Here is a 27116-nt window from a genome sequence, read left to right as displayed (position 1 = left end):
AACACTTTGTAACCTATATGAATGTCTATCTGCTATGTGGTACAGCTGAAAGTAATACAAAAAAGTGTTGAAGTTTTAATATTGAAAGGTGTTGAATTTTGTGAAGTGCTTTTTCTGCAACTATCAGTTGTTTCCGTAAGTTGTTGAACTTGATGTGTTAGGAATTTTTCCCTTGATTGTTTCCATGATTGAGATTAAGCGTATAATTTCTCATATTGTTCTTGACTGGTATGGGAGCAGGGTTATACTTAGTGTCAGGAAATGAAGTAGGACGTGTTCTCTGCATCTCTTCTCTGAAAAATGCATGTTGGATGAACTAGTGTGATCCTTAGAAGAACTCACTAGTGAAGCCATCTGAACTTAGTGTTTCCTTGCAGCATATTTCAAATATCTGATTATAGACTATTCAGATTTTCCATGAATTTGGTAATTTTTTCTTAGGCATTTGTCTATTGTTGATATGTTCTTTTTTAAGAAGATTTTTAAAAAATCAGTTTTGCCAGTTTTATTACTCTAAAACCCTCTGCCTTTGAATCTTTTACTGTTTGATTTCTGCTCTATTTTATTATTTACTTTTGCCTAGTCTTTTTTTCTTTTCTTATTTTAAACTTCTGAAGCTAAAAGTTTGAGAAGTTCTTAAAGTCTGAGTTCGGAGTCTTTAGTTCTCAGCAATTATTTCTTGGTGCTCCCTGGACCAAAATAAATACCAAACAGCTTCGCTTACTAAGTAGGTAGAGCCAACGTAATGTGTATTTATGTCCTTACACCTGACTAACCGTTTTAAAAAAAAAAATCACCTAAATTGAAGAAAAGTAATACTTGATTTCATTTTTTAAGTAACTGCAATTGTTTACTAATGGGTTGTGTGCTCCTGTACAGTATTGCACAGCTGCTCAAAACACCTACAATTCCTGTGTACTGTGCTTGCTGTAAGCATAGTACTTGACTAAATCACTGCAACCACTGAAGATTATACCAGTGCACAATCTAATACTGAAACGAATTACCACCAACTAAGTTCAATAAGCCTCTAAACTTTTCTTAAGTGTTTTGCTTTGTTAAATGTATTTCCTAGTACTTTATAGTTTGCATTGCTATTATGAATGGAAAACTTTTCCCACTTCCAATTCTAGTTACTTTTTCCTAAAATAACTCAAAGCTATTGACTTTGTATATTGCATATCTTTTCCATTTTACCAAATACTGTTAGAAGCTTTAGTTTTCTATTAAAGTGTCTTGGGTTTCTAAGCATACAATAAATAGTACCAGTCCCCCACCCTCCAAAAGATAGTTTTACCTGTCTTTGCCAATGTTTACAATATTTATATATTTGCCAGAACCTAGGTTGTTCATAGATACTGTATGTTTCTGGAAATATCTTTTGATACCTAGAGTGGTAAGAGTTTTGGTTAAGAATGCCTATTGAAAAGCATAAAGCAAAAATGGGGAAATGGGCCAGTTATTGGATGGGAAATTTAATGTAATAAGATAGTAATTTTCCCCAAATTAACACATAAATTAAATGCAAGAGTAGATATTGGGTAATGCAAAATGCTTTTTTCTGTGTCTGTTAAGGTGGTCATATGTTCTATTTTTTTTTTAAACACGATGAATTAGGTGATTTTTCTAATGTAAAACCAGCTTTCCATTCTACTTGGTCATGATGCATTAACTATGTTTAGAATTTTTCTGTCTATGTTTATGAGGAAATTAATCCATAGTTTTCTTTCAATGTTTTTCTGTGGTTTGGAAGCAGGGTATTGCTAGCCTCATAAAATGAGTTGGCAAGTGTATCTTCTATTTAATTTTCTGGTAGAGTTTGTCTGGAATTGCAATTATTTCTTCCTTCAATATTTGGTAGAATTCACCAATTAAGCTATACATCCCTGGGTTTTTCGTATGGGAAGGTTTTAACAATAAGTTTAATTATTTCATAGATGTAGTTTTATTCAGGTTACTTTTTTTTTTTTTAAAGAGTTTTGGCATATTGTGCTTGGAAGGAATTTGTGTTATCAAAGTTGTTCATTTATAAGCAAAAATATTCTAATATTTCCTTATTCTTTTAATAGCTATAGCATCTGTAGTAATGTCATTTTTCATAGCAATCATATGTTGTCTACTCTTTTTTCCTCTGGTTAGTCTATCTAGAGATTTGTCTATTTTATAGAATTTCTCAATAAATCAATTATTGTTTTCATAGATTTCTTAATTGCCTTTGTGTTCTATTATTGAATCCTGATCTAATATTTTCTTTCTTCTTCTTCATGTATAATTGACTCTTTTTCCATTTTTTTAAGGTAGAAACTGAGGTGATTGATTTGAGACTGTTCTTTTTCGAGTACGTACTACCTTAGCAGTAGCTAACAGATTTTTATAATATATATATCATCATTTTCATTTATTTCAAATTCTGTCTCATCCTCTTTTAATTTCTTCTTGAAGCCTCAGATTATTTAGAATTAGATTATATAGTAAACATGTATGTGAATCTTTCAGGAGTTTCTTTGTGATATCATGCTAATTTGATTATATTGTGGTCAGAAAAGACAATTTATATTATTTGAGTCCTTTTAAATTTATTTTGTGGTCTAGTATATGATCTGTATTGGTAAATATAATTTGTCCATTGGAAAGGAACATGTATTCTAGTACATGAATCTCAATAGTTACAGCATCGTGACATTTTGAGTCACCCCTCCCTATTCCCTCAACCCCATGTAAGATCTTTGCAGTGGTAGTTTGTTGTAAAAAAGTAAAAAGGCAAAACTTTTCTAATTCTCAAGCCTACGTGTAAAAGTTCACCAATGTCAGAAATTGACAAGTGTCTGTTATAGGAAAATCAATGCTTTTCTATTTATTCAGCACAGAAATGAACAAGTCTCACTGTGAAAAGAGGAAAAAACAAAGAAGATGAAACACTTTTTTATAAATACAACTCAAGATTATAGAGTTTACAACAGAGAACTCAGTTTAATAACAAGGTCAAACGGAAAAGATCCACATCTTAGCCTTGAATCTGCCTGGCTTTATTATCCTTTGAAGTTCAGACTGATCTCTCCTCTCTTTTATCTATGACTAATTTTATGAAAAGCACTTTATTACCTAAATCCAATCCTCCTTATTTCTTTGCGTGCAGAAATTGACATTTCTTAGTTGTCCCATAAGACATTTAGTCTCTAGCTTGATATCTCCTACCATAAATATTCTAAGTTATATTCCAAAATAGAAATTAAAAGCCAAAGGAAGAGCTGTTGTGAAAGGAGAAAAATAAATGAAGAGGGAAAATCATAGTTCCCATAACTTTGGGTCTATAAAACTTAGATATTAAGGGTATTACACACTAATGCAGCAGCATTAAGGTGACATGTGGAACTATATACCAAGTACATGAAATGTACCTAGTCCAAATAGATGGGCTATAAGTGTGCAATACATATTGGAATTTGAAGACTTAGTCAGAAAAAAAAAAGACTATAAATATCTCATTAATTATTTTTATATTGATTACAAGTTGAAATGATTATATTTCAAATGTATTTATTTAGAAAAATGTGTTATCACATAATTATTCCTATGTTTTTTAATCACACTACTCAAAAATTTTAATTATACTTATGGGTCACATAATATTTCTGTTAGATGTTATTGTTCTAGAATTACATGCTCAAACCCCATTGAAGTTGGTCTTCTTCACTTTACCTGTCTTCATTTTCCTTTGACCCTAGTAATAGAAGACTGGTTAGAAAAAAACAACAACAACAGTTGAGACCAACAAAGACCTACCAGAGATTTAGCAAATATCACTTTTTAATAATGGTGCTAGCATTCAATTCAATCCAAGTAACTAAAACTTCTGGTCTATAACTCTTTCAGCCTTTAGTGAAATCTTAGCTTGGATCTTGATGCAACATTTGACTGAAGTTTAGGCACCCACTTGGGGCCATGAATTAGAGATGCCCTTTTAAAAGGGTGAGGAAAGTCAATTAGATACAGATACTTGGCCAGTAAGATGGTACATTCCAAAGGCTTCTGCTAAATTCCTTTTTCTGTAGTTCACAGCATAGTCTCCATGTACCAGGAGGAGCCAGACTAGACAATGGAGAAGATCTACATCCTGTTTTAGAATTAAAAAAATAATGCCCCTTTTCATATAACTTAATTCTTTAAAGAATAAGATCAGTTGGTTGGAGCATCGTCCATACACCAAAAGATTGTGGGTTCGATTATGGGAATTAATTGATCAATGTTTCTCTCTCATATATTCTGGTGAGGGAGAGGGAGCGATAGTAGGAAAGAGGGGGCCAATAGGGAGAACAAAGGGGACATCTGTAATATTTTCAATAAAGAAAAATTTTTTTAAAACCACATATCCTTGGGTGAGGTATTTTTTTAAAAAGGTTACTCAACTTTTGATAAGTTCAAATTTTCACAACCATAGTAAATAGTTTTCCTTGTGTTCCTGTGCACTAAGAATTATATTTAGTCTGAAATACTCTAGACATGTTTTCAGAGTCTAATCTCCCCCTAAAGTCTGTCTCACTAAAGCAAAAATTCTTCCACTTAATTTAAACTTCTGAAGCTCTCCATTGTGGAATGCAATTATGGTCTTATGTGTTTTGTTGTTATTGTTTTAATTAGGATTTGCTTCAGAGCAGGTTTTGCAGTTTGAGGAATGACCTTTCTATCAACGCATCAGAAAGTTGGTCAGCCAAGGTTTAGACCACTTGCCATGGCCTCGTGAAACACTTCTCATTACAGATGAAGTAAAGTAATTTTAAAGACACGCTTTCCTAATGTGGTCTGTCATGAGCACATTTCAAGCCTAACACTGTTCTATAAACTTCATGCAACTAGCTTCTGGAATCTATCCTGTAGCTAAAGTATTTACAGAGACTGTTTGCCTAGATAGCTACACACACAAAAAAAGTATTCCTTTTCTTGATGAATATTTTAGTAATTGAACCAGTTCAAGTCATAAATGGAGTTTAAAAGGGTTTAGATAAATAAGAAGTAAAAATAACGGTCATTTGAGATCATTAAGTTCAAGCTCTTTCCTAGATGAAGAAACTTAAGATCCAGAAATATGAAGTAATTTGCTCAAGATCACTGACCCAAATAGTGACATAGTATAGATAAGAGTAAATCTTGATGATGTTCAGTCCTGTGCTTTTTCCAGTATACTTGTAGTGTTTAAACAATAAAATAGTGTTCAGTCTATAACTATAATAATATTTCTTCAAAGTACAGCCATTACGTACCAGCATATAAGAGAGAAATGATGTGAAAGAAAATAATTGAATCTTAATAGCCTTTTCAGCTTCTAGTCCAGTTTAAATGCCTCTCATTCATTAAGTCTTTTCAGATTGCTATGATGAACTCACTTCCTCATATATGTTCCTATAACACCTCCTACTTCTGGTGTGGCATGTTAAACACACTGATTTGCATTAGCTTTTGTGGGGCCTGCCTCTTTGTTTCCCTAGCTGATGAACCCTTTGAAGATAGAGTGACTGCAATTGAAGGGCCATATACAAGTTTTCATTTTGTAGGTCCATATTTTTTGGTTGAAAGGATAAAGACATATCCTATCTACTAAAAGAGTAATATCAAAATTGGCCATCACTCCAACCATCAAGAAGGCCATCCCCATGTGGTCAAAGATGGCTGCCCCCATGTGGACACAAGATGGCCACCACAAGATGGCCAGCAGGGGAGGGCAGTTGGGAGGGACCAGGCCTTCAGGGGAGGGCAGTTAGGGGTGGACGGGCCAGCAATGGAGGGCAGTTAGGGGCAATCGGGCTGGCAGGGAGGCAGTTAGGTATCGATCAGGCTAGTAGGGGAGTGGTTAGAAGGTGATAAGGCTGGCAAACAGAAGTGGTTAGGGACAATCAGGCAATCAGGCAGGCAAGTGGTTGGAAGCCAGCAGTCCTGGATTGTGAGAGGGCATTCGGGTATCCCTCTCGGGGTCCCAGATCGGAGAGGGTGCAGGCTGGGCTGAGGGACACCCCCTTACCCCATCATGAATTTCATGCACCAGGCCTCTAGTAATATTAACTTAAGATAAACTTATTTTTTTAAACACTTAGATTTTGGTTTAAAGAATCCAGTGCTAGTTACTTTAAGCATTACTTTAAACAAATATAGAGTAATTTGAATAAAACAAAATATTTCACACATTTATCTGAATCTGAAATCAAGTCAAATTTTGGTCATTTTTTCCAAAATGGTTCAAAGTCATATCAGAAAAGACAATCATGATACCCTATAGGCTAGTGATTCTGCAAGCTTAACATGCATTGCAGTAACTGGAGAGCTAGTGAAAACACAGATTGCTGGTCCCTATGCCTGATTTTTGATTCAGTAGAAATGGAGTGGAACCTGAGAATTTGCATATTGAACAAGTCCTCAGGTCAAACTCATGCTGCTGGTCCAGGGACCACATTTTGTTAACTGTGATAGGCACATAGATTAAGAAGAGAAGAGAGGCCAACTGGAGAAGAAAAAGAAGGCACTGGGTCGATGTGCACAGTGAGTGGGAAGATTAAGCCCTAGACAGAACACCAAGATTAGAAAGACATGGTCTCCCTCCATTTCATATTTCCCTGGCATTCTGAAATAAAGGTACTGGTTTCCACAGCCAAATTCACTCTTTTTCCCCCCTTTTTGGTTAATCAACACCCAAGGATATTTTCTCATTGATTTTTAAAGAGTGGAAGGGGAAGAGAGAAAAGAGAGAAACATTAATGTGAGAGAGACACATTGATTGGTTGCCTTCTGCATGCACCCCAACCAGGACCTGGGAACCTGAAATTGAAGTACATACCCTTGACCGGAATCAAACCCAGGAGTCTTCAGTCCTTGGGCCAGTGCTCTATCCACTGAGCAAAACCAGTTAGGGCCAAACTCATTCTTCACCAGCCAACCACTTTTGTTTCAGAAAATTGGCCATCACAGTAGATCTAGTTATCATCCATCACCACACAATTACATTTTTGTTTACCTATATTTTATTTTATAAGAAGTTTGTGAGTTTTTAAGAGAGAGAGAGGAGAATAAGTAGAAGAGAGGAGGAAGAGAAGGAGAAGAAGGGGGAGACAGGAAAGAAGAGAGGGAGAAGAAGCAGCATAACGAATAGTAGAATAGTATGGAAGTTAAATGTCTAAACATTATCCATTTGGTTGGCAAGTAAGAAGTCCTTGGTAATGACTTTTGGCAGTGAAAATGGGGTTGGGGGTTTCAGAAGGCCAAAACCAATCTAGAGTGGGTTAATCTTCTGATCATTGTCTAGTTTTATATGCCATTAGGAAGTAAGTTCAACTTGAAACTTACTTAATTTTATTAACCAGTGCAATCCCAATAAAAAGTTATTTTTATTTTGTTTTAAAGAGAGGAAGGGAGAGAGAGATGGATGTGAGAGAGCAAAACATGAATTGGTTGCCTCCCACATGCACTCTGACTGAACGTGGGTAGAACCTGCAACCTATGTATGTGTCCTTTTGGTGTACTGGAGAACACTAACCAACTGAGCCGCCCTGGTCAGGGCAATAAAATTTTTTTTTAAATACCAGTTCAATTTTTTTTTTTTTTTTTAAAGGAAAAGTTCAGAACTTGCACATTGTTTTCTTAGGATTCCCAAGACTGCTTTCATGTTATTACCCTGACCTTATGCAACACTTCACATTTTACTGAGTGTCTTTCTTATCAGTGCTTCAGAAAAAAATATATTTAGCCACAAGGTTGATAATTCCTTGCCTGTTTATCTTTAAGGATGGTTAGATGTGGTTGAGTCTCGCTTTTTTGTATTTTGTTCTTTGTAATTTAACTTTCAAAAAAGATTTTCATAAATTATATTGCTGATAATTATAGTCTTAGAATTTAAATTTTTTTCTGCCAATGTCCAGTTTTAACTATTTACAATGGCATTCCAGAAAATTCTTTTTGCAACTAAGAGCTAGCTAAGTTTTTCTCTGCTTTTATGCTGTCATTCATTTTACAATATGAATCATGAAGAAAATTGTCTCTAGTTATTTGTGATAATTTGTTATTTACATACTTGATTATTTTATCATTTGCTAATATTATAAAAGCAGTATAGTAATAACATCAATTTAAAATGCTAAAAAGAACTGTGTTTCTATATAACCTGACTTATACACATGAAGGCTTTGTAATGCAAAAGGCTTATTTATTTGTTAGTCCTTCTAAATGTGGCAGATTTATAATTCATTCTCTTTTTTCCTCACAGGAACTTAAATTGTACTCTTTTGGGGGTAGGTTCTGCAAAGGAAAGCAAACAAAATATACAATATAGGAGCTACTTTGAAACTATGTAAGCTATATAAATTATTACTGTTATCTCTTCATGATTAAGTCCACCAGCTTTTCCTTGCTTTGAAGGTAGAGGAAGCAGTTTATCAGTCAGAGGTTCTTTCGGAAGCACTCTTTCCTTGCCTGCCATGATGAACATTTCCTACATTTCCTCCATCCGCCTGGCCATTCCTTCTCCATCTTTGAAAGCTCATTCTTCTCCACTCAGCCTTTAATTTTTCAAAACATAGTTGTTTTTATCACATCTTATATCCTCCTCAAGGCTGATCTCTTCCACACCCACATCTTGAATTACCATCTATACTAGTTACCTGATATTTTATTTTCATGTCTCAAAGATGCTTCACCTTTAATAGTTACAAACTGATCTCGTGATATCCATCTCCTCTGACCCCTTCCATTGCTTCTAATGTTGGCAAATGGCATCATCATTGATTAGTTATGCAAAACAAACAAACAAACAAAAAACAAACCTAAGAAATCCTTCTGCCTCAACCCTACCACCAAGTTATATTGATTTTTACCCTGTAAAATTCTTTCAACTCCATCTACTTCGCTCACCTCCACCTCTTATACCCTAATCAAAGCTATCATTAGCCCACCTAGACTGGTATTGCCCTTTTAAGCGTTCATTCGATGTTCATTCTAGTTCCCTTTAAAACACATTTATTATCCATACTGATCTTCCCTAGCCTGGATTCCCCAGAAAACGGAACCCCAGGCAAAAATGTGTACTCCTATTTCATTGGGAAGTTGTTTCGGATTGGAAATAGATTCTGAGGCGGAGTGAAGCACAGAGATATTTGTTTAGTACTGTTGGGATCAATACCTATGGAAGGAAAGGGAAAGAAGTTGAACTGGGCAAAAGGAGAAGCCAAGCAATATTGTGAACCTTAGCTACGCCCACACAGAGTTTCCCAGCTGGAGTTGTCCCACATTAAGCTGAAATGGTTCAGTCTTTATACCCACATCTTGATCAGTCATTGAACATTGGCTGCCACCCCCAGTAAGGGCTGTTGACAGCACTCCTAGTCCTGGGGGCAACAAGTCTTTTCTTCAAGAAATCTGAATAAGACATTGCCATGGCTACCCCTTGTGCTACTCAGCTTCATTTCTTCCTGTGTATTCAGGAACAGTTCCCGCGGAATTCTAGTGTGCCTCTCTAGCTGGGGGAAGCTTAGAAAAGGGTAAATAGAAAAAACAGTAGCCTCTGTTGCTGTATCTGATCATGGGGTTGTAAATGTTACCTTCCTTCTACCTCCCTTTCCTCATTCCCTTCTCCTGTTGTTTTCAGTGGCTTCCTTGAAGAGGAATCTTGGTCCCTGGTCACATGTCTTTCTTAGCTCAGAGTCACTCACTTGTTCATTTTCCATCAGAATTTGGCAAGGAAGAGCCAAAATGTACCCAGGGACTTACCTAGGTGACAGACACACTCCTCCTTGCTCCCATTGTGTAACATAAACCCTACCTCCACCTGGCATCCAGATTTAGTTATCTCTGCCAAAACGCTATCTCTTTTCTTATCTACATTAGGAGTCTAAAGTACCTTGGATGGGAGGAGTTTAGTTAACATATACTTTAGGCAAAATTGTAAATGTTTACCATTCCCCATTTCATATTAATGAAGACTGTTTCAGATGTTCCTCCTCGATGGGGAAAGAGGGGATAGAGAAGAATGTATTCACCGTATCAGTGGTTGCATACTATATACCTGAAGCCATGATCATTTGCTTTTGCAAAGGCAACACATCTTTGTTATATAAATGCAGTTGGAGCTACTTCTTGTTTGAATTTGCTTTGGAATACTTTCATTCTCCAGGATCTATCTGGTTTCTGCAGACACCAGACTGGAGAATTTCATATAGGGATATGACAGAGATGATCACTCCTGTATCCTTTACATCCTTAAGAGTGGATAGTTTTACTATCACCAGCTGTAAATCCATGTAAAATAGGGACTAAAATTTCATACCAAATAGTGGGGAAAGTGTTTGTTACATTATATTTAAATGAAGAAATTATAAAATTTTATTTTAATTAAAATTTATGTTATGATATTTACTTTGTGCTCATCTTCCTAGAACCCAGATATGAATCTGATTTTTGTTTGTGGGAGAGAAGAGTATTTTAAATACATTTTTATTTTTATTTCAGAGAGGAAGGAAGAGGGAGGGAGAGATAGAAACGTCAGTGATGAGAAAGAATCATTGATCTCACACCCCCTATTGCGGATCGAGTCTGAAACCCGGGCATGTGCCCTGACTAGAATTGCACCCAGGACCTCGGTCCATTGGACAATGCTCAATCCATTGAGCCAAAACAGTCTGGCTAAAATAATTCTTCTAACAAAATTGCATGATATCTTACCTTGTTTGGCTTTTACAGCACTATCCTAAAGATAATCATTTTTAAAAATTATTGTTTAAAGTATCACATGAGTCATTTTTACAAAAATATTTAAAGCCTTCATTATTTTTCCCAAGTGACTCCCTTAATCCCTTGACAGCAAATGATTTTGTTTTAAAGCACTTACAATGAAATCAGCTTAACTGATTATCTTCTCTCTGTTTACCTGATCTAACTTTGTTGGGTTCTTCTTTGTCAGTATAATTTAAGCAATTTTTTGGCATCACTGTGGTAGATTTTTATGCGCTTTGATGAGATAAATAGAGGTAGAGCTAATGTTAATCAGGAAGATTTGGTTCAGCAAGAAGCCGGCTTCACGGCTGGCGAGCACAGTGACAGTGGTGGGAGCCTCTCCTCCCTCTGCAGCAGTGCTAAGCATGTCTAACTGAGGGCTCAGGCCCGCTTAGGCCCTTAGTCGGACATCCCCCGAGGGCTCCCAGACTGCAAGAGGGTGCAGGCCTGGCTGAACGACACCCCATCTTCAAGTGCACAAATTTCATGCACTGGGCCTCTAGTATGATATAAAGAGGTATTTTTGGCTTTGGTAGTATAATTTTTTTTTAAATTTTTTTATTGATTATGGTATCACATAATTGTCCTCATCCCCCAATTCCCATCCCAAACCCCTCCCTAGATATGTCCCCACACCCCTGTTGTCCATGGCCACTGGCTACGCCCCTATGCATGCACACAAGTCCTTTGGTTGATCTCTTCCCCTTACCCCCACCTTCCCCTACCTTCCCTCTGAGGTTTGAGAGTCTGATCGCTGCTTCTCTTTCTCTGGGTCTGTTTTTGTTCATCAGTTTATGTTATTCATTATTTCCTGTAGATGTGTGAGATCATGTGATCTAAGAAATACCCTTGTAAGAACCTAAGCTGAGACAAGCCATTGCTGAGAGGCAAATGAATCAGTCTGTATTGAGTTCCTTTCTGGGCCAACAGTTTTTTTGAGTCCCAATTTCAGTGTCAGCAATGCTATTTCAGATCTGGTTGGTGGACAAATGGTGATGATGCAGGTCCGACCATCTCTGGTTTGGTCCTAGGCATCCTTCAGCGACACACACCTGCTGTCTGCTGGTATGGCGAGGCGTCATCAGCATCTTCCATCTCTGAATTGTTTCTCTTCGGTCTTCATGGCTGGAGCACTTCTGTCTATTCCTCTCTGTTACAGGATTCCAGATGGTCTCGGAGTTGTTTTCTGAAAATATACAAACATATTCTCGACCAAAAGTTAATAAAAGGATATTTTCTATAAATCTGACTTGGGATCCTTTTTCATTTTTATCCCCCCAAATGATTTTCCTCTGGCTTGTTTTGACACCATGTGTGTATTTTCATGAGTATTTTGCTGTTAGCATTTCGAATGAAGGTTAATTTTCTAAAGTACAAATTTTTTAGATGTAAATTATTTGCAGGATATTTTTCCTTACATGATATTCTTCCACTGTCACCCCCTTTTTTAGTTTAAATAATAGGAGACTTTTAGAATTTTATAATGTAGTCTTTATATCTTTTACAATTTAATTATTTGCGCTAAACTATGACTGCTTTAGGTTCATAACATGTTATGCAATTTTACCATGAGATGCTCTGCCAATAAAAATTTTTGTTAACACTCTCTCTCGCCCAGTGGGGTGAGCTGGGCCCTCTCTGGAGAAGAAATATGGATTCCCAAAAATATGAATCAGCACCCAGGCCTTGCCAGCAGGTGAGAGGTTCCCGAGTCAGGTGCTGGGCATGGAGCCCATGAGGGCATAGGCTACCAAGGAGAAAGGTAGTTTTAATTTTTGTCCCTGTGTAGAAGATGCAAATGTTTTCAGTGTTTGGAAAACTCAAAAAAAATTTCTTGAGCTACATCAACTAAACTCTAAAGAAAAGTCATTTATATGACATTTGTGCAAAACACAGTTGTGTCTTTCAATCTCTTTTTCTTTAATGTTTAAATATATCACTTTTGATAAATTCCAGAGTTTTATGAAACAGGAATTCTGGCCATGGCAGTTCAAATGTATGCAGATCGAAAGTATGAAGTAATTGAGGGTAATGGGAAATTAAGATTGCAGGGCTCACTCTTCAATTGTAGCAGGAAAATTAAAGGAAAACTACATCGCAAAGTTCAGAATAAAACGTGTATAAGTATTCAAGTTCTTGCAAGTTTATAAATTGTCTGGTATGTCTGTAACTACATTGCTATTATGTGGCGAAAGCACCGGGGAGTTCAGGATGTGTATTTATGGACTGATTCCCCAATAGATAACTGCACTATTCCGGAATGCTATTGCTATGTCAATAGTTGTAGACTTATTGTTTTAAAATTTTTCCATTTTTCAACCTAATTAACTTAGAATGTCTCTAACGTGACTTGCAAAGAATTTTATATTTATATTTTGCAATCAGCATTTGACTGGCGCTCAGGTTTGAGACATGCACTAAAATGTGTAAACATTTTGTAAGATAATAAATAGCTCCTAAATGTTTTATGATTGCCTGTTCCCTGCTAATTGGTCATGGATTGAAATTCCCCATTGTTTAATTTTTTTTAATTTGTGGGAAATTTTTATAAATGAGTGTGTTGGACTTCATATCACAGCTGTTGTCATTTAAAGTTTGGATAGAATTATTACAAATGAAGCCCTGCTGTGAAATCAAAGTCAAAAGGCATCTTGGCATCCCAACCATTTCCTTGGGAGAAGATTACAGCTCAAGTCTGTTGAACTTTATTGCCTTGGGCCTCATGACAGTCTTCAGAAACATGCAAGGCATTTCTGTTAAAGAAACTCAGATGTGCTGGGACACAGGGGATGACATTCTTGTGCATAGCAGTGTCCTAACTAAAGGGGTGAGGAATAAGTCATGAAAAAAAAAAAAAAAAGATGATTCACGCTTTTGCCGTGTTCTGGGATTATTTTATAAAATCCATGGAGATGATAGAGAACATACTGTGATACCAAATAGGGAAAGGTGTGCTGTTTTCCTACAGGGCCTGACAGTATATTATGTTCCAGTTTTATTAAGAGAGGTAAAATTGACAAGTAAAATTGTAGTATATATATAGGGAATAGTATGATAATTTGATGTATATAGTGTGAAAGGATTTCAAAAATTGAGTTAATATATCCATCACCTCACATATTCACCCTTTTTTTGGTGAGAATACTTACGTTCTATTCCTTTAGCAAATTTCAATTATACGATATAGTATTATCAACTAGTCACCATGTTATACATTATATCCTTAGAGCTTATTCATCTTATAATTCAAACTTTGTTCTCTTTTCCCAGCATCTCCCCATACACTCCATGCCCCAGCCCCTGGCAGCCACCATTTTACTATTTCTGAGTTTAATTTTTTTTTTTTATTCCACCTATAGATAATATGAACTGTTTGTTTTTCTTTGTTTGATTTATTTCACTTAACAAAATGCCCTCCAGGTTCATCGATATTGTTGCAAATGTCAGGATTTCCTTCCTTTTTAAGGCTGAATAATATTCCATTGTGAATATAAACCACATTTTCTTTATGATTCATTCATTAATGGATCCTTAATTTGTTTCCATACCTTAACTATTGTAAATAATGCCTCAGTGAACATGGGAGTACAGGTAATGTCTTCAAGATAATGATTTCAGCCCTAGCAGGGTGGCTCAGTTTATTGAGTGTCCTCTCATTGAGGTTCAATCCTCGATTTGGGCCTATATGGGTAGAAGGCAACCATTCAATGTTTCTCCCTTCGTCTCTCTCTAAGAACCAATGGAAATATATCCTGTGTAAGGATTTTTTAAAAAATAATGATTTCATTTTCTTTGGATATATACTCAGAAATGGGGTTACTGGATCATATAGTAGTTCTATTTTTTAATTTCTTGAAGAACCTTCATACTGTTTTTCATAGTGCCTGTACCAGTTTACAGGGTTCTCTATTCTCCACATCCTTGTTAGCACTTGCAATTTTTTGTCTGTTTGATAATAGCAATTCTAACAGATGTGAGGTAATATATTGTGATCTTAATTTGCATTCATATACCCTGATGGTTAATTATGTTGAGTACCTTTTCATATACCTGATAGCCATTTGTATGTCTTCTTTGGAAAAATGTCTATTTAGTTTCTTAGCTCGTTTTTTAATTGGGTTATTTGTATTTTTGCTATTGACTTATATGAATTCCTTGAATATATTGGACATTAATCTCTTACTGGAAAAGTGGTTTGCAAATATGTTCTTCCTTTTAGTAAGCTTCCTTTTCATTTTGTTGATGGTTTTCTTTGCTGTGCAGATCTTAGTTTGGATCATACAGTATGACTTATTTTACTTAGCATAATGTCCTCAAGGTTCATCCATGTTGTAGTGTGTGTTGGAATTTCCTTCCTTTTTAAGGCTGAATAATATTCCTCTTATTGGAATGCACACATTGCATGCACACATTTTGTTTATTCATTCTTCTGTTGGATTGTTTTCACATATTGGATATTCTAAATAGTGCCGTTATGAGCATGAATATACAAATATCTGTTCAAGTCACCACTATTTGGGGTATATACTCAGAAGTAGAGTTGTTGGATCATATGATAATTCTATTTTTCAATTTTGAGAAATTACCATACTATTTTTATACCATTTCACATTATCACTAAGATTTTCTGACTATTCCAACAACATTCCATCCAATGGATTTTAGCATTAGTTGTATTTCTTGCCTGATCAATAAGAAAATACCGTTTGTATTTTTTCTTCAGAGAAAAAAAATTCCAATTAATTATAAAATACATTCCAGTTTCAGAGAAGTTAAAATATGAAAAAAGTGTATCTTAGATTCAGTGAAATGCGAAGTATATTGTATCAAAACCTCCTCCAAAAACTGTTCTCTATGAATTACATACTTCTCCACAGTTTTTGGAAAACAGGTAAGTAAAAGTAGCTATTCATCATGAGCATATCAAAATATCTTTCTCAAATGTATTTTTATCTCATTTCTAAAAGAGTATGCTTCAGAGACAGTACCCCCCCCAAAAAAAAAAAAAAAAAAAAACTTACCTTAGTACATCTTAGTAAGGATTTGGAATAAAAGAACCCCATAGGATAGTAAACAATATATCCCAGATTTTTGTTTCCATATGTTTATAATTCCCAATAATGTGCTAATTAACACTTATTTCTCTTTGTTTTGTCTAAGGATTGTTCGAGTTTAGAAGAGTATAACATTGCTGCAGCATTGCTCCCTTTGACCAGTGCTTTCTATAGGGTAAGTTTCACTATGATTTATATATATGTAAGCTCACTATGATTTATATAAAGGAATTCAGTACATGAATCCAGTATGTCTAAGACATATCTGTGGTTATAATTGTTATAACATTTATTGTATACTATTTATAGAAATTTTAATCTATAATACTAAATCATCTAAAACAGAACCACCCATTTCATCCTTGCTTCACTTTTTATAGCACTTAATAACAACTGAAATTATGTATGTAATTGTTTACTTTTGAGTGTTTTCCCCTACCACAGAAAGTAAATTCCCTGAGGTTGGGATATTATCTGTCTTACCTGATGTAATAGTCTAATGTCAATCAGTAAATATTTGTTGAATGAATAAATGAACAAATGAACGAATGAACTAAATCTATAGGGATAGAAATTAGAGTTTAATTTCATTGGCAATTTCTATGAACCTTCTGAGAATTTTCTGGAATGTTTAGTGAATCTCATGATTCTGCCATTTACATTTATTACATTTCTCCTATTCATGTCTTTTTATAAAGAAGTTAGTTTTATGGCAAATAAATTCAGCAAGTTCTTTTTATTCTCTCTTTTCCTGTGGAGAACCTATAAGAATTTAAATAGCCGAAACTGGTTTGGCTCAGTGGATAGAGCGTCGGCCTGCGGACAGAAAGGTCCCAGGTTCGATTCCGGTCAAGGGCATGTACCTTGGTTGCGAGCACATCCCCAGTAGGGGGTGTGCATCCCCCAGTAGGAGGTGTGCAAGAGGCAGCTGATCGATGTTTCTGTCTCATCGATGTTTCTAACTCTCTATCCCTCTCTCATCCTCTCTGTAAAAAATCAGTAAAATAGAGTTTTTTAAAAAAGAATTTAAATAGTTACACTCTGCACAGCGCATGTGATACATCCTTCTGAGATGTGCAGTGGAAAACAGCATGCCTGTAGCCTCCAGGCTGACTCACTGCTAAGCCGTACACAATAGCTTTGGGACTTCGACAGGGAACATGGAAGGACTTCCAGCTTAAGGGACTCCATATTTTCATGGGTTTATTAAATATCCAGGTATTGAGGCCTCAGGTAGAGTCCTCGCCATGAAATGATCATGCCCCTCGATGCTAGCAGTAGTCTTACTCTTTTTGTTCTGCCTGTCCTTTCTGTTTCCTCCACCATTTCTAACTGATGAGGCCTAGCTACTTTCCTAGTAGCTAGTAGGTGCTTAAAAAATATTTATTGATAAGACCAGTTTTCTAAAAACTATTTCAAATAGTATGTCCACAGTCTTGGAGTGAAAGGTCTTAACCCAAAGTTCTCCCTAATCAAGAGCTCTTTCTCTGCTGCCAAGCACGGAATATCTATCTCTCTTTTTCCTACTTGCCCTCTTCTAAAACTGAAAGTGGAATTTATGAAGTTCACACTTCTGAGAACTGGGAAGTCACACTGAGCATGATCAGGAAACAAGGCTAAACCGCAAAAATGTCAACAAATGAATGTGGGTGTGGAACTAATGACATTGCTGGAATTTGGACATCACCTTTTGCTCAGCTTAAGTTCTTAGTTTTTTATCTCATTCCTCTGCTGGCATGGAGAACACTGTCACAAAAATAGGCTAGGTTCTCCTGCATCCTAAGCCACCTAGGAAATTTGCGTCTGTGTCTCAGAGTACCTAGATCACTTCATCCTACATCTAATTAGCTTCATAGCATTTAGGAGTGCTCACATGGGCATTTGTTAAAGAAAATGACATTTTAAAAAATTTCCCACTTCAACATCTAAGCTATTTTATAACCTAGATATTGTACATAAATAAATAAGGAGAAACCTAGGGAAAATAAGAATTGATAGTAGGAACCCAACTGCTCAAGTGACACAATTTTTTTTTCGGTTGAATTATTTAACCGTTTCATTATGTATATTAGTAAGGGTTTGACCCTGAAACACCATAGTGGTATGAAGTAAGGAATTTATTATTGGGACCAGCTCTTACAGTGTCACAGAAGCTGTGGGAAGAGCTTATGGAAGTCTTTGAATTAGGGACTGCTTCTGGGCCTGATGTCTCTATAGGTCATCGGGGCAGCAGTCAGGAAAAACAGCTGGACATGACACAGGACTTTTTTGCCATGACAGACTGGAATCTGTGTCTACCTCTTACTTCCTCCCACCTCGACAGTGCAGGTGACCTGCAAGAGAAGTAGCACTGTTGGCCATGGAGCTGCGCATGCACCTGGCCCTGGACTAGGAGAGGCTGAAGGAAGAGGTCAGGCAGGAACTGGAAGAGCTAGGAGCTCAGTTCCTTCTCCACAAGATGAACCAGCAGATCAGTGACAAAGTCTGTGAGCTACAGAGCACCTGCATCCTATACTGACCTCCGGCTGCTGCTTCATTTTTGCCTTCCCAATCTTGGACAACTTTCTCTGGAACCATAGAGGGAAGAGAATTCTGGACGATACAGTTTTAGCTTAGCTTCATTTACACATCACAAAACACTGTCTCTTTTAGTTTTATGGGAGTTGTTAATGCAATCAGTTAACAAGTTGGGCTAAATGCCATGGTGTTTCTCAGTATTATCAAATCTAACATACAGATGTATGTTTTAAGAGTGGGCTTACCAATTTAATTCTTTGTTGTTGGCTTGGGTTAATTTGGTTTGGTTTGGTTTGGTTTGGTTTGGTTTGGCTTGATTTGTTTTAGGTGTGAATTAGTTAAGGTCCAGTTAGGAATCAGAAACATCAGTAAAATGAGCAGGGAAAATTTAATTAAATAAATTACATTTTATTAAGTAGCAATAGGATTAACTACTAAGAATTAAAGAGAATTCTATAGAATACAAGCATAGCAGGTAAAGGGAGCAGCTGATACCTCTAGGCTCAGGCAGAGTCCCCCGGAAGGAGAAAACTTGGAAGAGGGCCCTTCCCCCACAAACCTGAGAGTCAGACACCGTTGGAGAGGTGCCACTGCAGCCAGTGGATGGCATGGACATTCCTGGAGGTGCCACAGACCACGGCTGGCAAGCAGGAAACTGCCTACTGGAGTTCTGGCAAGACTTGCTAGGAATCCAGAGTAGGGTACCAGTGAGACTTCACAGGAAGCCACTCTCTGGGATACCATTGGAATTTGCTGAGTGGAGAGCACTTCTGGGTGCATGTCAGAGGAGCCAGAAGGAAAAAGCACACCACTCAGACTTCGCTTCACTGCCCAGTACTGGCATAAGCGAACCGCTGGCAAAGGAGGACTGTTGGCAGGTCCCGCTCCTGTACCACAAAGAGCAAAGAAAGGTACAATAGATTTGGAGAAAAGAGCTCTGCATTGATAACTGACACAGGAGGGTGTGGGAAGGGATGGGTGGATCATACCGATTCTTAGATGCTTTTTAAATTTCTGTCTTATGGGAAATTATTTTTGGGTCATATGCATTTTTTAATTTAGGAAAATCTGTAGACGTAAAATGCATTATCCTGGCCACCAATTGCAAATGAGCCGTTCGCATACTGCTCAGCCAGTAACAATAACTGGCTCCTGCTCAGCCTGACTTCAGAGATTGGACTCAGCTGCTTATCTTTTTAAAACGTACTTTAAAAATATTTTAATAACATTTATTAGTATGTTTTTTCAATGTTGCAAAAGCTTATTACGGATCTCAACATACAGAATTATTATGCCAGGCAATATATAGTGAGCAGCAGTCAATAAATTATTTTCATGGCCAGTAGGAGCTTATATTACTCTTTCTAATATAATAAGTAATTACATCAACCAAATGGGCATTTTCTAAAATAAAAGTAATACATATACATGGTTAGAAAATTCAGATAATACAAAGTGCAAAATGAAATTTCCCTTTTCCACTTCTGTCCCATTTCCTCTGATGGTTGATTTCTTCCTGGGTGGGGAAAATTGTGCATTTTTGCCAGAATATACAGATAAAAATTACATTTTTTTAAAACTAGAGTTATCAAACCATTCACACCATTTTCCTACCTTGCTTTTTTCACTGAATAGTACATCTTGTAGACCTTTCCATATACCTAAATAGGTACATAGCACATATACCTATTTCTTTTTAATGACTGCGGGTATATTTTCTTTTTAATGAAAAGATCATGTACATATCCTTTCCATTCTTATACGAGCAGACCATTTCATTGGCTCAGATGAGACATAAATCTTTTAGAGATTTATTTATCATAAAAGATGTTCCACTTATAACATGATCTATCTTAGATCCTTGGGAATTTGTTATGGTATTTTCCCCTACTGTTCCTTCTCACTTTTCTCTACTTTTAATAAGTTGTATATAATTCATGCTTCTTTAACTATAAAGCCTTTCTTGAAGGTGGTGCCTTAACAGCCAGTTTCAAATTGTCAGGATTACTCCCTGTTCCTAGGCAACCACTAATATAATATACCTTTTGTCTCTATAAATTTGCTTTTTCTGGACATTTTATATAAATGGAATCATATAACATTTCTTTATGTCTGCCATCTTTTACTTAGCAGTATATGTATTTTATTCCTCACCCGAGGGTACACCCATTGATTTTAAAAGGAGGAGGTGGGTGTGTTGGAGGGAGGTGAGGGAGAGAGAAAGAGAAAAACATCAATGTGAGAGAGAACATTGATTAGTCACCATCCATATGTGCCTGGACCAGAGATCAAATACACAACGTAGGTATGTGCCCTGATCAGGAATCAAACATACCACCTTTTGGTATATGGGATGATGCTCCAACTAACTGAGCTACACTGGCCAGGGCTGAGCATAATATATTTGATGTTTGCCTTGTTGGTAGATAATTTCCTTAGAACTACTAATTACTAATTAAGAATTTTCCACCCCCAAGAGTGCTTAGGTCACCTTCTGTTTTGTTTCAACTTGTATCTAATTCAAAATATAATACATAATTAAACTAATTGTATTTTCATAACTACATTAGGAAAAATGTGAAATGTAAAGCATTTCCAGTTTGAAGAAATATATATATTTTACATGTAAATAAAACTTAAGACCAGGTTATTGTATATTCAGGGTGGTACAATAGGAAAATAAGTTGGTCACTACCTGTAAAAAGTCATTTGTGTAAATTAGCTTAGCTAATCAAAGAAGTAGAAAGTAAACATTAAAGCAGGGAGAACCACAGGATTTCCTGAGCCATTTCCTGAGCGATGACCTTCCTGCCACCAGGCTCTAGAATAATTCTGTCCCAGCCCTGCCCTCCAAAATGAGCAAACTAAAATCTACTAGTATTTATCTGTGTCTTTCTTGTGTTAGCCTGTGTATCTAACAGAACATGGTATGAAAAGTCCAGAGGAAGGTGATAGGAATAAATAATGATAGCTAGTATCATATTTATGATATTGTGAATGCTACTTAGTAATAAATAATAAGAGAGTTTCCTAAAATTCCACAGAATAGGAAAAGAATTTTATTGTTCTTAGACTTAATGATCTGGATACATTGTATTTGCTACAAAAGGTCTCAAAGGATTACATTTTTGGCACACACACAAAAAAAGGAGAATCTTTTTTCATCTTTTTGTGTGTGTGTGCTGTAAAATCAAATACTAATCTTAAAAATAAGTCAGCAGAAAAATGTTTGAGAGTGAAGACAGGCATCAACACTGGGCTGAATCCAGATTTGGCCTGGAAAAGAGATAAATGTGCTTGTTCTTGCAGATGCCTCTGGCACAGCAGAACTTTAGAATGGCCAGAGGAATAGCGTCTTGCTTTTATTTCCTCCCTTCATTTATTTTCTTGTTCTTTAGTACAACTTAGCATTCCATTCCTTTCTCCTCCTCCGTTTCATCACAGCCTCTTCTTGCTTCCCTAGCTTTTTCTTTCCAGCTTTAGAGCCTGCTCCATTCTAATACCTGGAAACCCTCTGCTTCTGAGAAACTGAATTATTATAATTGATTTAGAGTTGCTGTTATCATTAATATTAGTTTGTGTTCACTGTTTAAACTAGTGCTATAAGGCAGCTATAAAGTGATTTATTCCAAAGCTCTAGAATGGATATTAACTATTATTGTGTTTTTCAGTGAAGAATTCAAGTATTTGTTAAATATTTTTCTGGACTTTTCAACTTCTTTCATGTTATGGTCAAAGGTTTGGGCCCTTCAGAAAAGAAGGCAGCCTACTCCAACTCTGTTCCAAAAATATTCCAACTCTATTCTCTATTCCAAAAGAAACTTAGCATAATTCAGTTCAATTGGCATTGAACGAGTCAGGGTCTCTGCCCTTGAGGAGTCCACATACTTAGAGAAAAGATAGTTTAGTAAAGTAAATTACAATTTAAAGTGTTCAAAAACAGATATAATATATTTTTAATTCCTGGCACAACGAAGAACACTGCAAATAAATTGTCACATTTGTGCCTTGAAACATAAATAGGCATTTGTCTTATAGGGGGGATGAGATGGGGAGTGGGTAGGCAGGGAAGGCAAATATATTCCAGACAGAGAAGACACCAGGAATCTAGAATTGTGGCTGGAGGCGGAGGCAGGAAAAAAAAGTAGAATGTGGCTAGACCATGCATAACATTGTGTGCCTCATTAAGGAATTTTAATAATGTATATATAGCTAGGGTTTTTACTTCTACACTCATACTTTTTTTAAAAAAAAGATGGTTTAGATAGCAAAAACAAGATTTATAAATTATCATCAGGCTATTTAGTAATACTTAATATTTAAAGCTTTCTCCATTACACTGTCAACTTTCCATGCTTTCCTGGGCTCATTTCTTGTTCTCTCCTCTTTTCTTCCTTTTCAGAGCCCTCTTTCTGTTATTTCTTCTGCTTCAGCCAGTCTTAGAGCATCCTTCAACATTAATATACATGAAAACTACACAAATCAATTTATTAATGTTATAAGGAAATTGTTAGTCACAAAAAATAATTTGTTACCAACCATTAACCTTCAACCTCAAGATTTATTATCAATTTCCAATCAAAACTGTTAACCCCAATTATTCTCTGAGAAATATCCACCTTGGAGGAGGGTCCTACCATTTCTTCTAGATTAGTGTATAACAGAAAGGAGTTTGAAGGACAAATTACCATTCAATGTGGCAATCAAACCAGATGCTGGGGAACAGGAAGATAGTCTGACTTCACTCTCTTCTTAGTTTTTAATATTTGTTTTTGTGTTCTGGAATTTGATGCCTCAAGGGGAAATAGTGTCTCTATACTAAGAAATTGAGAGAACATGGTATGAGTACAATTATTGTAAAGGATGGTTTATATACTAAGAAAATACCAGAATCTTGGTTACATAAAGTCCTCAGCTAAATTCTAGAAATTTTTCATAAGTGTTTGGAGCAGCAGCCTATTTTTAAAAGAAGATTTATAAATGCAGATTTGAAATATGTATGTGGAATGGATTGAGCACCATTTAAAAAAAATTCTTGAAAAGATCCTGTATAATGAGGGTGTGTAATTGCTTTCTTTTACCCAACTTAGTTTCCCCACTAATACTGGCTAATTTGTTTAATATGGTTCACACCAAACCAAAGGTAACATATAGCCTCTTACGTTGCATGTGATATAGATCAAACTACAGAAGCAATTGTATTTTCCCAATGTCTATGACAATTATTAATATATTAATGTTTATTTTAATACTAGAAGCCTGGTGCACAAAATTCATGCACGGGGTGGAATGGGGGGTCCCTCAGCCCAGCCTGCATCCTCTCCAATCAAGGGAAATCTGACTGCCCGTTTAGGCCCCATCCTGGTGGGATCAGTCCTAAACGGGCAGTCTGACATCCCTCTCACAATCCAGAACTGCTGGCTCCCAGCCACTCGCCTGCCTGTCTGTCTGATTATCCCTAACCATTTCAGCTTGCCAGCCTGATCACCCCCTAACCACTTCCCTGCCAGCCTGATCAACATCTATCTGCTCCCCTGCTGGCCTGGTCACCCTAACTGACCTCCTCTGCAGGCTTGGTTGCCCCTAACTGCCCTACCCTGCTGGCCTGGTCACCTGCAACTGCCTTCCCCTGCAGGCCTGGGTTCCCCTCAGCTGTACCTCACCTGGAGGCCTGGTCCCTCCCAACTTCCCTCCCCTGCCAGCCATCTTGAGGTGGCCGTCTTGTGTCCACATGGGGGTGACCATCTTTGACCACATGGGGTCGGCCATCTTGTGTCTTCGAGTTATGATCAATTTGCATATTAAGCTCTTATTAGATAGAATAACTGCTTGGTATTATGGGTATTTGCCATAGAAAGAAATTAATAATAATACTTTTATTGAATACATCTGACATACTAGAACTATGCTAAATGCTTTATATGCATGGTTTAATAACTATTATTATTTACACTTTTTAGATATAAGCATGGGGTTTTTTTTAGTTCTTAAGATATGGTCTGATTTCTTCTCATCTAAGATTTGAGCTCATCTAAAACTCTGATATCTAGGCTTCAGAAAACAAGGTGCAAGCTCATGAAATAACTTTTCCCCTCATGAATTTTCTAATACTTTATAGTTTCGATTTGTATACAGAATTCACTATGAAATTTTTTAAACAACATTTTTACCCCCAAAGATATTATCAGAGTGAAAAAAGTAAGCCATATTCAAATCCATTTTTACTTCTTAACCCTCCAAAAGCCTTTTCATTCTTTTTAATAATATATTAGTATCATATATTATATGTAATATCTGATGTAACATATAATAATATGTTTCATTATTGACATGTGCTGAGCTGTACTTCATAAGGAATATTGGGGTAATGGATGATGCCCAGTCACCACAAGCATCACCAAGACTGTGAGCTGATTTCCAAAGAGGAACTGAGTTCCGAGCCATCCATTGTTTAATGCCAGGTCCCCCTCATGATTAATTCAGGTTATGAAATAAAATTTTTCTTGTGTGGAGTTAACTGATTTTAGTGCAATCAAATCTTTACCTACTTTTCTAGAACTACTTAATACTGACCTTCCTAGACTTTGTGAATGATTCAAATAACACTGATTTATATTTAAGATACATTTAAGGGAAATTTTTAATTATACTCATTTTAAAATAGAGATCAATTAAATTTCTGTCTTCTTTAAATAACTAATGAGTGTAATAGTCTTGTGGGAGGAAGAGGCCCTGTGCCTTTTATAGGGAGCTTGTGCCACCACATGAGCTGCAGTCCTCTCCCTCTCCCTTCCTCTCTGAAATCAATAAAAAATACATAAATTTTAAAAAAAATTTGACTGTTCTCAAAGGCATGAGACGACATTGGCTCCTTACCTCCCTCTTCACTCTGGTCCTGGAGTAATGGAAGTGGCAGTAAATTGAGCCCAGTGTCTAACTTAAGGCATTTAAGGAATCGCAGCTATGTGAGTGCAGCCCCTATTGTTTAAAGGGAGTGGGTGGCAAGAGTTCTTATATTTTTATACAGTTGGATCTGGTCATACTCTTAGAGGCAAGGAGCTGCACATCTTTCCCAATAGATTTGTAATTCATTTTGAGTCAATTACTTCAGCAATCATTTATTAAGTACTTACTATGTATAAGATGCTGCAAGGATAGTGATGATGATGGTAGTGGGAGTTGCTATATGATGCATAAATGATGTTTCTATCTCTTTCCCTTCCTATCTCTCTTTTAAAAATCAATAAAATTGATATTTCTCTCTTTCTTTGTTCCTTCCTTCTTCCTCTCATAAATAAATAAATAAATAAATAAATAAATAAATAAATAAATATAAGTAAGTAAGTAAGTAAGTAAGTAAGTAAGTAAATAAATACTATAGCCTGTCCAGTGTGGCATCGACCTGTAAACCATGAGATTGCAGTTCAATTCCCAGTGGGGCACAAGCCCCAGTCCCTACTGAGGGGTTCACAGGAGGCCACCGATCAATGATTCTCTTCACCATTGATCTTTCTATCTTCCTCTCTGATATATATATATATATATATATATATATATATATATATATATATATATATATATATATTTTTTTTTTTTTTAAAGAACTGTATTAAAAGTTTCACAAAAATAAGACATCTATCTGGAAGTGCTAATCAATGGTGCCATGCTAAATTACTTCACATATTACAACATCTGAAGTTATGCAATTTTACAACTTCTGCAATTCAAGATACTGTGTCCCCATTCATAATTCTTGTTCTTCCTCATAGTTTCAATCAAAATTTTATTGACTTCATCCAATACCTGCGAATTTTGTGGGAAATTTTCTATAAAATAACAAAGGTGCTAATTCAGAATTCTCATAGGTTAACAAATAATGAAGAGGTTTGTTTTTGCACAAGCAAGTCCTAGATTGCTCTTTCTTAAGTGTCCTCTGGCTGCCATTTACATTTTTGCTGTCTCTTGAGTTAAGGAGATATTTATTTGTATTGGGATGGCTGTTGTTTTTATCTCTGTGGTGAGTGATTGATTTCCCAATTGCATGTTTGATGACTTGACTCATTTTTTTTTTTAATTAATTCTCACCCGAGGACATATTTTTCATTGATTTTTAGAGTAGAATGGAGGAGGGGGGAGAGAGAGAGAGAGAAATATCAATATGTGAGAGATACATTGATTAGTTGTTTCCCGAACATGCCCTGATTGGGACCAGGATCAAGCCTGCAATTCAGGTACATGCCCTTGACTGGGATCAAACCTGAGACCCTTCAGTCCAACGGCTGATGCTCTAACCACTTAGCAAAACCAGTTAGGGCTTGACTCATTATTTTATAAAGTTCTATGGTGTCAATAGGAAAGAACACGTTTTGTTTTATGTCTTTATTTCTTACAAAATGAATTTATTTGTTTAATCAGTGAGCAGAGACTACATTTGGCCAAAGCTAAAATCTGTTATCTTTCCCATCCAAAAAAGTTAACTGAAACTGACATGACTTCTGGGAAGCACACTGCAGCTGACATCTGGGCGTGCCCATGCAAAGTGTTATCATGAGAGATGGGTCCACCAGGACTGGAATGTGAATCCTCTAGAAGGATTGAGTAAAAAAAAGTTATCTGGACTATATCACCTTTTTTGGAATTAGTACATTTTACATTTTTTACAGCATAACTCTCTCTCTAGTGGAATGCTGGGTCACAATTGGCAGTTACTTGGTTTTCTAGCATAGCTACATGCTGTTTCAATGGTTCCATCCCAGTGTTTTGAAACCTTGTACGTGACCATACATTTGAGAATTACCA

The 27116-nt window shown here is 36.3% G+C and overlaps 1 protein-coding gene across 2 annotated transcripts in view; it reads left to right on the top strand.

Annotated features, from left to right (window-relative positions):
• SBF2 (SET binding factor 2) overlaps window positions 1–27116 on the top strand; it is a 305413-nt gene that overhangs the window by 197864 nt on the left and 80433 nt on the right. For both annotated transcript variants that reach the window (XM_084893456.1, XM_084893455.1), the window contains exon 17: window positions 15907–15975. In XM_084893456.1, coding sequence (XP_084749582.1) covers window positions 15907–15975 — 69 coding nt within the window. The remainder of the gene's footprint in view (window positions 1–15906; window positions 15976–27116) is intronic.

This window comes from Pipistrellus hanaki (genome assembly GCF_964339955.1).
Source record: "Pipistrellus hanaki genome assembly, chromosome: 9".
In the NCBI taxonomy this organism is placed as follows: Eukaryota; Metazoa; Chordata; class Mammalia; order Chiroptera; family Vespertilionidae; genus Pipistrellus; species Pipistrellus hanaki.
The sequence above is the reverse complement of the archived record's forward strand: the minus strand, read 5'-3'. Positions and strand labels throughout refer to the sequence as shown.